The sequence below is a fragment of the Podarcis pityusensis genome (genome assembly GCF_964106645.2).
Source record: "Podarcis pityusensis genome assembly, chromosome: 6".
Classification (NCBI taxonomy): Eukaryota; Metazoa; Chordata; class Lepidosauria; order Squamata; family Lacertidae; genus Podarcis; species Podarcis pityusensis.
This window is the reverse complement of record NC_138030.1, coordinates 59,390,893-59,407,205: the sequence shown is the minus strand read 5'-3', so window position 1 is coordinate 59,407,205 and position 16,313 is coordinate 59,390,893. Positions and strand designations below refer to the sequence as shown.

Genomic DNA, 16,313 nt, shown 5'->3' with positions numbered 1-16,313 from the left:
CCTTTATCATATTTATTTATTTATTTGCTTGTTTGCTTTTTCACCTCACTTTTCTCCATTCTGGAACAAAGGGCAGCTTCATATAACAAATTGTTAAAACCACCCTCTTCAATGAAATATAAAACATAAATAACAAATTACTCCTTTATAATAGATACCACAGTGCAGCTGCTTTATTAGCCATAGGCGCTGGCTTCTGACGGCTGAGACACTCCCCCCATGTGTTCTGTGTTTTTGGAGTGGACCAGGAGCCCTCAATGTTCAGAGGGCTGCATGCACGATGTCAGGATGTCGCACAACATCTCCTCAATCTCCTGGAGAAGCTGGTGCCTCAGATAAGGGCTCACATCTCCCCAGAACACAGTAATATTTATTATCCAAATGCCTGGAGCATCTTTAACCTGGTACGTGTGTATCTCTCAGTTCTGCGTCCGCAGCTATGGAGACCTCTAATTTGCCCTGGAGAGGTGTAGGTTTTGGATCATCCCAGCCTAGGAAGCTATTTGAGTACTAAGCCAAAGCAAAGGGAAAGGGTTAATCAGATCTTTATTGGAAAAGTGTAGTCACTGAGAAAAATATTTGAAAAGAAATGTAACTTGAGATGAGAAATTTCAGTCTATGAGAAAGAGACGCTTTGTAGTTGTAATACAGAACTACTTGTTCGAAAAGGGAGAAAGAATGAGAGTGGTGGAGACCTGTGTTGCAGTTATCAACTTGAACTTGTAACAACACCAATTGAAACAGAGGACAGCCTGGTTCACATGTAACAGTGAGGCATACTGGGACCATGTAAATGTGCTGGTTGCTGGAGAGACCCAGATTTGTGAAACCAGTGCTGCTACAAATGCTTTGATTGTTAACCAAAACTCTTAAAAACAACAACTAACTCTCTCTCTCTCTCTCTCTCTCTCTCTCTCTCTCTCTCTGTGTGTGTGTGTGCATTAATTCAGAGAAGTATTGGGTTTTAAGCCAAATACAGATTTATTTATTTATTTAAAAATAAGCTCTTCCCTTCTTTCCTTCCGTGGCGTGTTTATTTGTCTCGAGCACTTTGTAAGTCTGTTTCCATTTCATCCATTTTGCTACAGCAGCTCCTTCTTTGCCTGTAAAGGTCAAGAACTTAACCCAGATGGTTTTGCTTCTATTAGCATAATTGGTATCTCCTCCTCTTGCATTGGCATATGTGCAGAAATGCCACCTGTTCCGTTTCAAGAGTTGTTTGCATTTGCAGGCACTGTGCAGTTTCCCCATGACTCGAGTTCCAGCTTTCAATACTTTTATTAAAAAAAAAAATCAATATAGGTTGTTGTTGTTTTAAAAAACAATTTCCCAGTGTTAGTTTGCTAATGTTAAGCAGTTCTTCCTTTTACTCTTCCTTTAGCATTTAGCATATGCTACAGAACCCAGTAGTTCCATAATTTTAATTTTAATTTATAACCCAGTACATGCCATTAGCAAGCTCCAGCCTTTCATTTGATATAAATGCTCATTTATTTTACTTTTTTCTCTTTCCCATGGTTTTCTCCTTTAACCATGGAAATAAAACAGTTTTCCCTTGATCATTGATATCATAACATTTATGATACTTTGCCACTTACATTTCCCTTCTAGAAAATGTATTTTTCTGCTGCCAGCTCTGACTATTATCGTCTCAGGTTTCCTGCATGGTGTGTCATTGTTTAGAGTTGCATCTGAACCAGCTCACCTGCGAAGCACTTTTTTGCTCAGCCCAGAAATTAACAACTTGATTTTATTTTGTTAAGGCTATACCTGTTGCTCCCAAGAGTTTCAGAGCACTGAAGACGTAGAGAAACCTACTTATCTATGCTTTTTCTCTGCTTTTGATGTGAAGGAAACGGCCAGTGATGTTTACAAGCATCTTAAGATTGCAGTTCAGTATCTTTCTGAGATATCACCTTCTCTTTCTTTCTAGGCTTGTATGGATGTAAGAGCAAGTTCTGTATTCTGGCAGAAAATGGAGCTAGCTGAGACTCTTACAGGGCAACCAAGGGTGCCAGAATGGTTTTCTACACACCCCTCCCATGAGAATCGAGCTGAGCATTTGGACAGACTTATTCCAGAGGTGAGGTGGTTTGGGAGTTTTGGTGTGTTTAAACTGAGTATCATTTTTCACATGTCTGCCCTATCCTTCTTTGAGTTGCCAAGGGCAGTGTATATATAGGATTGATTTCACACACTCACACACTCCAAATCTAATGGTCATTATGGGTTGCTTTCTTAGCTGCCAATTTTCTAAGACAAAGATACTGTAGAAGTACTTGCTGTATATTGCTTAGATTTACTGAAATCTATCTTGGTCCCCCCAAGCGGCAGACCTTCAGCTTTCTTGCAGGAACAAATGTGCCTCTCTCTTCAGCAACTCTTATCCTGTTCCCGTTTCCTATTTATCATTTATACATTTGCAAACTGCTTTGTAATCTTTGCCCTCAAATGATCCTGTCATTGTTCATCTTTCAGTCATGTCTAGGGCCATACAATAATCCTATGGCAAAGGTGAGATTTGAAACCAGACCTCTTAGTCCAGGCTAAATGTTACCTAGTATTGGAGCACGTTTGTCTGTAAGTAATCTTAATGGAGTGCTTTAATGTGGCCTCAGTCTCAATGCTTTTGGATTTTTAGCAGTGGACACTAGTCCAGGCGATTATGAACAAGCTGTTCCTCTAAGCTTCTGTCAAATCTGCCATTTCATAGGATTTGAGCTCAAGTGCAACTGCTTGTCTCTTGGGCCCTAACTCGCAGGCACTAACTAAGAACTGTTTTGCATGCAATGTTAAACCATATTTAAACAGAAGCTAATGTAGAAGGGACGCGGGTGGCGCTGTGGGTTAAACCACAGAGTCTAGGACTTGTAGATCAGAAGGTCGGTGGTTCGAATCCCCGCGACGGGGTGAGCTCCCGTTGCTCGGTCCCTGCTCCTGCCAACCTAGCAGTTTGAAAGCACGTCAAAGTGCAAGTAGATAAATAGGTACCGCTCCGGCGGGAAGGTAAACGGCATTTCCGTGCACTGCTCTGGTTCTCCAGAAGAGGCTTAGTCATGCTGGCCACATGACCCGGAAGCTGTACGTCGTTTATCTTGCACATAAACAACACATAAAGTGCAATAACATAGACGGAAGTCCCAATAAATCAGTTCTTTCACAAAGACCAAATATCTGCTGGTTTCTGTTCCACATATGTTCATAAAGTCCAAATTGGAGCCTACTACAGTTCCACAGTGTTGACAAGGATTTTCGGAATAATGCCTTGTTTTGCTCTCATGGGCTTCATCAGTGGTACATGTTCATATGTAGTATATCAAAGTCATGGAACTTGCACTCCTGGGCTTCATCATATTCTAAGTAATATAAATTAATATAATGTCATAATTCAACATATTTTAACAAATTAAAATTATATAAACAATTGTGCTATAGAAGTACATACCATATATGAAGTATCAAGATAATAGAACTTATAACAGCGGTTTCTTCAGTGAACAACAACTGTTACAATGTAAGATTATATAGACAGGCGCAGCATTGATTTTAGTTACAGGTGACAGCAATCTGCAGCTGTAAGCTTTTCTTCTTAAAGTGACCCCTTTAAAACAACAAATGTAAAGCAAACTTTATCCATACACAGGTGTTATACATACAAGCATTAGTAATGACTCATAGAAAGCAACTATAATCAATTTCAGTATTCAAACCTGAGGGATGCAAAGAATCAGGTAGGAAAATAAATCTAGTTTCTTTTTGCATAAGAACTTTCTTTGCTCGTTTTACAGGTCCTAGATATACCCAAATTACGAAAAATGTCATATCTTCATCTGAATGTGACGCTGTACTAAAGGAGCGTCAATGAAGCAGGAGTTGGGAAAGAGCAAAGCAAACACCTGTTTGCATTAAACTATAGGTTGGTTTTTTAAAAAAAAAACAAACAAACATTAAAGGGGCTTTAATATTTTAGGAGTAATGTTTTCTCTTCACATTCTGGTTCTGATTTCGTGGTACTCTTGGCTTGAGTCCATACCAGTGAATCTCTGGTGCAGTAATAATACTTATTAGTGCTGTGGTCCCCAGTCTTTTGCAGCAAACATTTCCTGAACCTTGTATGCTATGTTCTGTTTGTTCTGTAATATCAACTTTTCTCATCATAAATTGGTTTACTGTTTAGGGATGAGATGAAAACCAATTTATACAGAGCAAGTTATGTACTCCTTTTTATATGTTTCTAAATATGCTGTTTTGAAAGGCATCAGTTGACATGCTTAGTGTTTTCTTTTATTTTTTTAATGAGAACAACTACCAAATCTGAAAATAGAGTGCAAATTGCAAATACACATATTAGATGCAGAGTCTGCAAAATAATGGTGATATATAATGAAACAAATTTATACACAAATTGGCCAGTACAGACATAATCTTAGAGGGCAAGAAGATAATTTATATTGGTTATCTTCCAGTCTCCTCTTCAGTCAAATATTTCTGTGACAGGAATAGTAAGTGGATCACTAGAAGTGTGACATGAAGGATCTTCTCGCTCTGCTCACTCTCCTAGCCAGCAGTATCTGGAAAGCTCATTAACCGTTTTTGTTGTCCTTGGATTTAGGAAGAGAGTTGTGGTTTGCATGTTGTTCTCCTTTAGAAATGGCATGTATATTGTGCATTTTGTTCGCTGACAGTTAAACTGAAGGTTGCTCTGCTTTATTTGGAGACATACCATATTTTTCGCCCTATAGGACACACTTTTTCCCCTCCAAAAATGAAGGGGAAATGTGTGTGCGCCCTATGGGGCGAATGCAGGCTTTCGCTGAAGCCTGGAGAGCGAGAGGGGTCGGTGCGTACCGACCCCTCTCGCTCTCCAGGCTTCAGGCAGCTCTGCGCAACCCTCAGGAGACCGGCTCCGAGGGTTGCGCAGAGCTGCCTGCAGTCCCGGGCTCAGCGCAGCTCTGCGCGGTCACCGGGAGCCGGGCGCAAAGTCCCGCCCCGCTCCCGATGGCCGGGCAGAGCTGCCTGCCGTCCCGGGATCAGCGCAGCTCTGCGCGGCCACCGGGAGCCAGGCGCGAAGTCCTGCCCCGCTCCGGATGGCCGCGCAGAGCTGCCTGCCGTCCCCGGCTCAGCGCAGCTCTGCGCGGCCACCGGGAGCCAGGCGCGAAGTCCTGCCCCGCTCCGGATGGCCGCGCAGAGCTGCCTGCCGTCCCCGGCTCAGCGCAGCTCTGCGCGGCCACCGGGAGCCAGGCGCGAAGTCCTGCCCCGCTCCGGATGGCCGCGCAGAGCTGCCTGCCGTCCCCGGCTCAGCGCAGCTCTGCGCGGCCACCGGGAGCCAGGCGCGAAGTCCTGCCCCGCTCCGGATGGCCGCGCAGAGCTGCCTGCCGTCCCCGGCTCAGCGCAGCTCTGCGCGGCCACCGGGAGCCAGGCGCGAAGTCCTGCCCCGCTCCGGATGGCCGCGCAGAGCTGCCTGCCGTCCCCGGCTCAGCGCAGCTCTGCGCGGCCACCGGGAGCCAGGCGCGAAGTTCCGCCCCGCTCCGGATGGCCGCGCAGAGCTGCCTGCAGTCCCGGGATCAGCCCAGCTCTGCGCGGCCACCGGGAGCCAGGCGCGAAGTTCCGCCCCGCTCCGGATGGCCGCGGAGAGCTGCCTGCAGTCCCGGGATCAGCCCAGCTCTGCGCGGCCACCGGGAGCCAGGCGCGAAGTCCCGCCCCGCTCCGGATGGCCGCGCAGAGCTGCCTGCAGTCCCGGGATCAGCGCACTTCTCCCCATCGCCAGCCCCACAAGCTCGGGGGACAGCGGGGAGGCAGAGTGCGCCTTCCCGCTGTTCCCCGACCTAGTTCTTCCAGCCCCGCACCTGGGGGGGGGGGAAATAATTTTTTTTTTCTTTATTCCCCCCCCCAAAACTAGGTGCGTCCTATGGGCCGGAGCGTCCTATGGGGCGCAAAATACGGTACTTTGTTTTCGTTTTATTCCGTAATGTTGCATGTTTACATATAGATTTGCTTTAACCAGGCTTTGTTCCACAAATCATAAGTTGTCTAATAGATGAGAAAATACACCATGACTCCCCAACCCCTCCCTGAGCTTGCTTTGTTTTCCAGCTGTGCTTGCCTTATGCCTCTTGTCTGGGGCGGGGTGGCTGAACAAACCATGGTTAAGCAAAGTTTATGGATTTGGACATGATGCCAAACCATAGTTAAAACAAACCATGGTTCTATGCCAACAACAAACTACAGCTTCACGTCATGTTTTGTTGGGAACTCCCATTAGCCTTTGGGCTGGATTGAATGTTCAAACCATAGGTAGGCCAAACAAACTATGGCTTAGTGTTTGCGCAAAACCGCTCAGTATAGCTTAGAATTCTTACAAACTCCTTAGGATGTCAGAAATTATGATTAGTCAATTTTTGATGATGATGATGATGATGATGATGATGTGTATACTAGCTTTCATCCAAGACTGGTTCTCAGGTGGTTCATAACATGTCTGGTATAGTGTGCTAAGGGTTGAGTCAGGCATTTGATGCTAAGGAGACTGTCGATGAAGAAGTTCAGATGATCAGTAGAGAAGCTGACTCTGGAATACAAATGCAGCCTGCTATGGATTGCTTTGTACTCCATCCAAAGTCCCAGTGGGTTCAGGAGCTGGCATAGCTCCTTGATATCCAAGTGGCTGTTGTGACTGGGAATGCCTTTGCCCAGCTTCAGCTGGTGCACAAGTTGCACCTCTTCCTGAAGTACCAACACCTCCCACAAGAACTGGCCCAACAGTTGCCATTGATATTAGGCAGATGCCTTATTTTTTAGCATGAGCTTCAAACACCTTTGTTTAGGCAAGTCTACCCTAGTTTTTAATTACCGTATTTTTCGCTCTATAAGACGCACCAGACCACAAGACGCACCTAGTTTTTGGAGGAGAAAAACAAGAAAAAAAATATTCTGAATCTTAGAAGCCAGAACAGCAAGAGGGATTGCTGCGCAGTGAAAGCAGCAATCCCTCTTGCTGTTCTGGCTTCTGGGATAGCTGCGCAGCCTGCATTCGCTCTATAAGATGCACACACATTTCCCCTTACTTTTTAGGAGGGAAAAAGTGAGTCTTATAGAGCAAAAAATACGGTATTTGTTTTTAACTGTAAACTGCTTAGAGATTTTGCTACAATCAAGTGGTATGCAACTTTTGTTGCATAAGAAGAAGAAGCAGCAGCTGTGATTGTCACCAAAATTCCTGCTCTGTGTTCTGTTGCCAAGGGAGTACACTAGTCAATGACACGAAACCAGGGCTTTTTCAGTGACAGTACCCGGGTTGTGGGACTCTCTCTTTGTAGTTCAGCTGGTCTTGCCTTTATGTCTTTTAAGCAGACAGTCCGGACCTTTTTATTCTGCCCAGCTTTTCATGGTTCTTAAGTGGTTGTTAATTTTTCTCTCTTGATGCTTTTTTTTATTGATTTGTTTTTAATATTTTTTATTGCTCTCACTTTATTATAGGGTACGGCATGTGGCCTTATGGACTGCTGGGAGGTGGAGTGAGTCTGGGAAAAGCAGAGAGAGAGAGAGAGAGAGAGATTTAGTAGGGCCACAGTTGCTGCATATGCACATCCCAGTAAACCATGGTTAATGGCTTGCTGTGAGCGTGCCAATTGCTTTCACTTCATTCTTTCCCTCTAGCAAGTGGGAGCAGCAGACCATAGCCCTCTGCTTACTTTTATACTTGAACCAAGGATCATGGTTTGTTGTTGTGCTCCTCACTTTCATGACCAACAGTGGTCCCTTGTTTGCAAACGCAGCCATGCGGCAACTTAACTTAAGCATCCCCTGGTTTGTGACCACAAGGCATGTGATACCTTCATCATCTTAAGTACCGTGCCTTCTTTCTACAAATCTACTGATCGAACAATATACAGTGGTACCTCGGATTAAGTACTTAATTCGTTCCGGAGGTCCGTTCTTAACCTGAAACTGTTTTTAACCCGAAGCACCACTTTAGCTAATGGGGCCTCCTGCTGCCGCCACGCCGCCGGAGCATGATTTCTGTTCTCATCCTGAAGCAAAGTTCTTAACCTGAAGCACTATTTCTGGATTAGCGGAGTCTGTAACCTGAAGCGTATGTAACCCGAGGTACCACTGTAGCGTGAGAAGAAGAAATACAGAGTTTCCTAGAGATGACCTAAAGTATTTCTCCCCCCCAACCCCCCCCCCCCCATATATGAGAGGGGGAAATCCCAGCTGTTTTCAAGCCTGTGGTATTGGAGCCTTCCAGGATTAAAAGCAAGTGCTGACTCTTATTGAAAAGCTGTGTGATCCATTCTTCCTGCAAGGCTGACTGTTTTCAAAGCACTGACACATTTATGTAAAGAAAAGCCATTCCGGCTTACCTTGAGCTGTGCAGCAAGAAGTGGAAAGGGGTTTTAAATTGGGCATGGGAAGGGAGGAACATTGGTTTTCAGGGTGGTTGGGGAGATATTTTAAAATGTAAGGTTAGGTTTCAGAGATTTAGGATCAGAAGGAAGTCAGATGGGAAATTTAACACATGGATAGTCAAAGGTAGAAAATGCAGAGAACCAATAATTTTAAATGCTCTTTTTGGGATGACTTTAGGTTGCTGTTGGACCCATGAGTAAAAAGCCCCCCCCCCCCCCCGGTTAAGCAGCTGACATTAATGGCATTAGGGAGGGGTTCCTATGAAGACGTTCATTGAGTGCTCATTGTATTAATTTCAAATTTGTCCAAATAGTGTATATAACATAATTTCACTGCAGCTTTCAAGGAAACATTTCCTCCTTAGAGTTGATAATGCAAAATGTGCCATTTAAAAAGAAATTAATTGAAAATCCAGAGGAATGCATGCATAACTGTCTGTGCTGCTACACGTGTCTGCATGAGAGAGATAGACAGGGGGAATAGCAGAGATATATTTCAGTTTTGTATCTCTCAGTGGTAAGATGAAGATTTTCCAAACTGTGGATTATAGCTACTTAAATTATGATGAGTGGAATGTTGAAAGCAGCTATAGTTGATACTGAAGCCTAGGAAATACTCTGTTGTGAGCTTAAAAACACAACAAAGCTTATTTTTATTTACTGTTCTCTTTCATTTGATGTCACTTTGTGAATTCCATTCTAAACTAAGTGTTCAGTGTTTGGGGAAAGATTTTCAAAAGCAAAAAGTGGCATTTACATCTCATTGAATATTGCTATGTCGCGCTTTGTCACTGCCTGGGAAATGCTGTCCCTTGGGTTTCATTCACATGCCGGCCTTTTAAAAGGTGATTGTACTTCCTGGCTACCAAATCCCTAAGTAGTTGCAGTGACTTCCCCCCCTACATCCATAATTAATGCAATAGTGGCATCTGCATTGGGGGTCATAAGAATATGTCACAGAACACAATATACTGATTCTGTGGGGCTGCTGCCACAAGATACTAGACAGTTGAACTTTCCATAGGCATGATTTACATGGTAGGACTTGCATCTGTCATTTTAGAAGTTCTCTCAAATGCCACAGCTCTTTCTGCTAAGAAGCTCAGGTGGTGTATGCATGTGATTGGGGACTTACCAGTGGGAAAGAAATCGTTGCCTGGTCCCTAACAAAAATGCTGTTCTACCTGGTATTTGCTAACCCTTGTCTCAGGATAGTTCTAGGTATTTCAGGCAATTCGCATTGCTGTGTCCCTTTGCATGCCCATCCAGATTAAAGGTCATGAAGGCGCTGTGCTGAACCATATTAGGGTTTTGTTACAGAGGCAGGGATAAAGACACACACAGCCTCAGCCCAGTCATGTCTTTCCCCTTAAATCCTCTGCAACACAAGCAATACTGTGTGCTTGGTCAAGCAGCATAGCCCGATCACGTTTCCAAGTTACATGTTGATAAAATCATTTTGCCACTGGAAACACAGCTGAGGCCTCTCTATCTTGTGACCAGGGACCACTTGCTCTGCTTTGAATTGTGCCCTTCGAGGACTGACTCTCTTTTTTCTGGCATGCCTCCTTGAACATGCCAGTACAGGCAGAAATTCAACCAGAGCAGCTTTTCCTAGCAGGCCTCTTTACCTTTTGTCTGGCTGCTTTCATTGCAAGGGCTCCCAGCGACAGCAGCCCCTGGTGGGCAATCTTGTTTTCCAAACCTCTTCCATAGGTATTCCCCAAACGTGACAAAATCCTGCTCAGCAGCTTATCTGGCATTTAGCATAATGGTTAGAGCATACAATCAGGGCTTGTTCCAAAGCAGTGGTCATTCCATCCTAGGGTAGCAAGGATAACTTTATGGAGCACCCACCCACTTGCTAAAGGCCATCGCTGCTGAGGCCTACGTATCCCCCTTGGATGTGGAGATATGAGCTCAAGTGGCTGCCCTGTAGATTTTTTTCAGGGGGGTGCTCTTGTGGAATGCAGCTGTGGTTGCCACCCCCCCAACTGAGTTGGCAGGGATCTGCAAGTGTGAGGTCTTAGCTTTGGCTCTGAGGCCCTGACCATGCAGACGTTGGGCAGGACTATGTCTTGATCTCTGTGGAAACTGGTGTTAACCTTGAGTATGACGTTGGGGTCTGGTTCCAGGAGCACTTGGTTGGGATGAAAGGTGCATAGCTTCTACTTGGCTGAATTAATATGTGGTTTAATGAGATTGCCTGTGTTATGACACAGTTTAAAACTTTAGAATTTAAAACTACTCTCAGTTTAGCATTATGTGCAAACTAGGGATTTTAGTTTTAAATAAAGAGCTATCAGTTAAGGCAGCTTCATACCCCCTGGTTTAAAGATGACTTGTTTAGAATACGCTGCAAGTCAGTGTCTGATTTCTTGGTAGGAAACGTGTGAATAATTTTGGACAACATGGAAGAATAAAAGAAATGCAGATTGTACCTTTAGAGGAGAGATTTTCCTCAAGACCACAAAAGGGGAGGGAAGTGTTAAATACCCCCTCTGTATTGGTGTGATCCCTAAAATAATCACACATACCCAAATGCTATCTGCCTGTTAAAAAACCTGCATGTTAAACTCAAAGGCACTTCTTTATTTAGGGGCCAGTGGTGTAAATAGACTGTCCCTGTTTGACAGGAGTAGGACATAAAGGTAATCTTAAAACAAAACAACACAGTATAATTGTCCAATGTTCTGAATCACAAGTATTTGCTATAAAGTATGCTCCAGGTTTTAGATAATTTATGGAGAAGCTGCTTGCTCTGTACAAACATCACTCATTCTCAGTCCAGATTTCACGTTGCTTGTGACACAGACAAACTCAAAGGTAAATATTTTACTAGCTGGTATAATTGAATTGGCCTTGAAACTGCACGGGGCTAGAAAACCTAACATTTTCAGAATTGGAAGAAAAAAACACCCCTTTTCTTGGATTATACGATGTGTACCTGCTGTACAGTAACGAACAGGCTGTCAACTAAAGATTGCATTTGTGAGAATATGTATTTTCTCAGGAAACCTGTTAGAAGAGAATGTGGCCACTTTTATTTCTACTTCTAAAGCATTCTTGTTCTAAATTACCTGGCAAACCCTCTCAAAGCTGCATAATTTTAAAGCAGCTTGCCTTTCCATAGTATTTTCTTGTTTTTGTTTAAAAAAATCTGATAAAGTAGATTACTTTGAGGACAGAATTCACACTTTCCCATGAGTTCTGTGGGTTTCCTTCCCTCAAGTGCTTTCTTGCTATGAATGAGACATGATAGAGCAAATGCCCAGATGATCTTCCGTGGTGCATTCTAAGTATATTGCCGTGCACAAGTCATTTGGCTGTGTTTTCTAAATAATATCCAGTCTTTGCCTCAGGGGGAAAGATGCGGATATTTTACATGAGTGAGAAAGAGAAGTTCACCATCACATAATAGGAACAAGCTACATAAAGAAACTTCTGCCATGAGCTCCCGTGGCTAAAGAATTAAATTGAAAAATATTGACTTATAGGTCACTACTTTAGTATACTTAAACATACAATAAATTAATGTGTTTTCACGCTATCTAAAGCACATTTCCCCCCAGGGTATGGCCTTAGGCTACACTTAGTGAGTAACCCCCACTGAACTAAATAGAACCAAGTAAACATGCATGGGATTGAATTGCTATTGTTATTTCTGCCATATATTCATATGAGGGGATCTCTGCTGTTGCGGCACACCTTAGGTCACGCTGCAACCTATTAGCAGGTCCTGACCCCACCAGTTGCAAAGCAGTGGCATATGTTGCCAGTAATGCCAGCGCACTGCTGGCCTTAAGCAAAACATCAGTAGCCAAGGAAGGGCACTCCCTTAATGAGACTTAACTTTTCCCATAGCGGTTGGAAATTGCTGCAAATATCACTCTGTCTGGAGTGTGGCTGCAGGAGAGGCCATGCTGAGCTCACCCCTCCCTCAGCCGTGCCTGTAGTCTTCATCTTGTATTTAATGGAGTATGAATCAGTGTGGCGGGTGTTTAATCAGCCACCTTTCGCCCCCTCTAACTGCTTGATGTGGAATAAGAAAGCAAAAGGAGGGGAATCCACCTCCACGGGGTACGAATGTTTTCTCTGAACCGTCTTGTGGCTCTTGATGGTTTTCCTTCTACATGCACCAGTGTTTTAGATAAGTTAAAGCAGAGAAAGGGGAGATGGACACTATATAGTTAAAAGAGAGAGGAGGGGGAGAAGCGTAGAGATTTAAAAATGCTAAATTAGTTTAAAAGCGGATTACATTGCCCTTTTCAAGATACAACCTAAATCTTTAGATTTCTACTTGGCTTGAATAATGCTGTTTGACATTAATGCAGTCTTGCAGTGGCTTCTGTTCAGCAAGAAGAACAAGAGGAAACTCTGCCATTGCGAATATCTGTTAAGGAATTGATTGGTTGCTGAAGTGGAAACGGCTTGATATACATCTTGTGAATTTCTATGGGCGATATTTGGAGGGCCATCTGGAAAACAAAGTTACATTTTTTAGAAGAAAAATGTACTCGCAGCAGGGGAGGGAGGAGATGGGAGCATAGTAAAAATAAATAAACGGTGTCAGAGGGGTATGTGCGACCCTCAGCTCAGAGTGGTTTTGGTGATGAGTCAACTATTCTTTTCCCACCTTTGGATTGTGCAAATAAATAAATTAAAAGTTGTTTGGCTGGAACTTGTTTTCAAAAGCTGGTGTTTGTTTCTTGGCTAGTTTTAGAAAATAGCATTTATTTACATACTAAAAAAAAAAGGCATTTTTTTGTGAGGAGAAATATGGCTTCAATAGCCAGCTGTGTGAGGGAAGCTTTTTATTCCTCTGTATCTAGGGGAAGTCACACAGACACAAAATGATTCTAAAATTTAAACTTAAAATAAAAATTGCTTCCTCACGGCAGCCAGAATTGTCTGTGTACTTAACTATGGCAACAGGAGATGGTCTCTTTGTGTTCCAGTGATGTGTATTACATGAGGGGTAGGCTGTGGCATTGAGAGCGTGATTGGTTTGTGCAAACAGGTGATGTCTAAACTACAGTGAGGGTTTCTGCAAAATGCCAGCAGAAGCTACCTAAGCTTGACCATGAATCTATTGTGAAGGTGGGGCGAGTGGGTTTTTATGGCATTTGCTTGATAAAGGCGCTCCACTTTTGCAACTCTCACTGCTCTGTAATATGGCTGGCACCTACCCTTTTCTGCAGTGGCTCCCCATTTGTGGAATGCTCTCCCCGGGGAGGCTCACCTGGTGCCTTCATTACATATATTACATATATTGAGGTGATAGGCAAAAACATTCCAATCTATTGCCTTTTAAACTGTGTGTAGGTTTTTTTTTATTGTTTTGGTTTGTTGCTATGTTAAGTATTTTGTGTTTTTATATTGTAAAATGTGATCCTTGGATGAAGGGCCGTAAGAAATTTAACATTTTTTTAAAAAAAATAAAAAATAGCCACCACCTAAAGACTTAGTTATGTGTCCTGGCTTTCAGTAATATCTGGCACCGATATGAATGATTTTTGGTTGACTGGTTGTGACTTACCTGCCTGGCTTTTAATAACTGTGTTGTGAATTTGAAACTCTTTTAGTAAGTAACCCTTCTGAAGTCGCTGTGCAGTGAAGTTGGGTAAGAAATGTTTTGAATGGGTTTATTATTTTTTTAAAAAAGCTTGATTGCACAGCATGTATTTAAGCCACTTTTGCAGCACCATAGCTGAATCAACTTTGAGTAATGTTGCAGTGATGCAAATACGGTTTGATGCTTGAGCAGATGATGAAACATTCAGATCCTTATTTTTAACTCTGCACAGATACACTGTGCCAACAGCATGCCAGTCTGGACAATTCCAGTTTGCCCATCATGTCAGTGCCATTTAGAACAATATGGGATATCGTGATAAGAATTTCATGACCAGCTTGACTTTTAAGGAACCAACTTATTGGAAGCATTTCTCTCTTTTTTTACTCTTAAAACATTCAGCATGCTTTCATGCGCAGCCAAAAAAGGAATTGCTTGAAGTCAGCTGGAGGACAAGGAGAGGACAGAGGGTGAAGAAAGAGCTGTGAGTGGAGGGTGGACTTTTCCCATCCTTCCAACCCCATGGGAAATTCAACAAACCTGCTGTGGTCCATGCCCCCCAGGGGTTCCATGGATGGGGTGGGAGGACTGGGCACAAAAAATGATTTCCCCAATGCAATAAAATAAATGCATGCAAAATTGTGTGCGTGCATGGATGCATTTTCCTGGGAAGGGTTTCCATCAGCTTTCATCAGATTCTCAAAGGGGGTCTGTGACTGCCTCCAAAAAATGTTAAAAACCACCGCTATAGAGTCGTCTGCTATATATATATGCCTGTATTTTTATATTTTAATTAGCTGATTATAAATTATTAAAGCTATTCAAATAAAGTTTTGTAATTTAACACTGGCATCAAACCAGTATTCTTCTGGGTCAGAGAAGTATTTTTTGGTCTACGATGTGATTACATATTAATGACATTGTTTCCCTCGGAGGCCTCTGTTTCAGTGGACACAGTGGATTGGATCCAGAGAAAATGGGGCAGTAGGGAGCCAAAGAAAGCTGACTTCCCTGCCCCTTCTTCCTCCCCACCCCGCCATCCCTAGCTCTCCTCAAAGTCTCCCCTAAGGGTTGGGAGTCCTGCTGAATTGGAAGGTAGCCTGGGCAGGAAGGGAGGCACTCTTCAAAATCAGACTGAGGCAGTATGTTTAAGCAACCAGTATTAAACTTTATGCAGCCAAAAGGATCCAGTGCACTCCCAAGTGCACAAACCCTGACCACTCGTTAAATTGCTCTATATTTCATTAGTCTTTGCATTGTAGCAATCCTGGGAAGAAGCTCGTCATTTCCATTTTAAAAAAACTGGAGTTTGTTCTCCCACATGGTAACTTTCTTTCTTTGGTCTTTTTGTTGTTGCCGCCGCAGGTAATTAAAATCAGGGAGAAATGCAATTGCCCAGCTTTGCCTGGACAGGATCCACGCTTTGCTTTCAAACTGGCCAAGCAACAAATTCTGCAATCGTCTAAAAACGAGGGAGGCCTAAACCTCACTTACGATGCTCTTTACAGAACAAAGGAGAAGACACACGCGGACATAGTAGCTGGGAAATAACTCTGCAGGTGAAGGCAGAAATGCTTCATGGATTAACGTTATCCAAATTCTCAAGGCAAGTACTGTGCTTTTCAGGAAACTGCTTCGGAAATTTGAAATGGCCAGACGGACAGACAGTGCTATTAATTTATGGCCACAGTGTTTGACAGTGATGTGCCTCTGGAACCCGGCTCTTGAATGGATTTGCAGAAGAATGCTTCACATGCACAAGGAACACGAGGAGCAGTTTCCGTGATGGAAGAGAACAGGAAACCTTTGTCTGCATGGGGGTGGGGGGTGGGGGGGCGGTGTTCAGCAGTGCCCCAGATGGCACTCGCATACATACTGCATGTATAACCAGGCTGTGATAGCAAATCCTCTTGTACACCGAAATGCTAGTCTGACTGTCAGAACTATGTTTTCCCCCAATCATGTTATAATCTCCTCCACACCCTGTTTCCCAATGGATGTTTCAAAGGGATGTCCAGCTGTGTGTGGTGGGGAGGGCAGGGAGGGCTGCATATTGGAAAAATGGAAACATTGCTTCTGTCTAAATGGCTATCCAAGGGCAGTTCTTGCAATGCAGTTTTAAGTTGTATCCCCAGGCTCAAGTTGGATACAGATCTGTCCCTTTGTCGCAAATAATGAAATAGTATCCCTTACCTGTGTAAATCCTCTTGAATTTGTTGCAAGCTCAGTTAGTTTTGTCCAATGATATTTATAAAATATTGGTAAGAATTCACTGCCTTTTACAAGGATCAAGATGCAATAAACTGACCAGTGGTCTGGTTCGAATATCA

General features: G+C 43.4%; 1 protein-coding gene across 3 annotated transcripts in view; it reads left to right on the top strand.

The window, feature by feature from the left end:
- Window positions 1-16,313, top strand: part of OMA1 (OMA1 zinc metallopeptidase) — a 35,222-nt gene extending 18,909 nt beyond the window's left edge. For 2 of the 3 annotated variants that reach the window (XM_081011828.1, XM_081011827.1), the window contains exons 8-9: window positions 1,934-2,083; window positions 15,349-16,313. In XM_081011828.1, the coding sequence (XP_080867954.1) occupies window positions 1,934-2,083; window positions 15,349-15,534 (336 nt within the window). In that variant the 3' untranslated portion in view covers window positions 15,535-16,313. Of the gene's footprint in view, window positions 1-1,933; window positions 2,084-3,788; window positions 3,917-15,348 lie in introns of all 3 variants that reach the window. The other variant, XR_013988072.1, reaches the window with a different exon arrangement.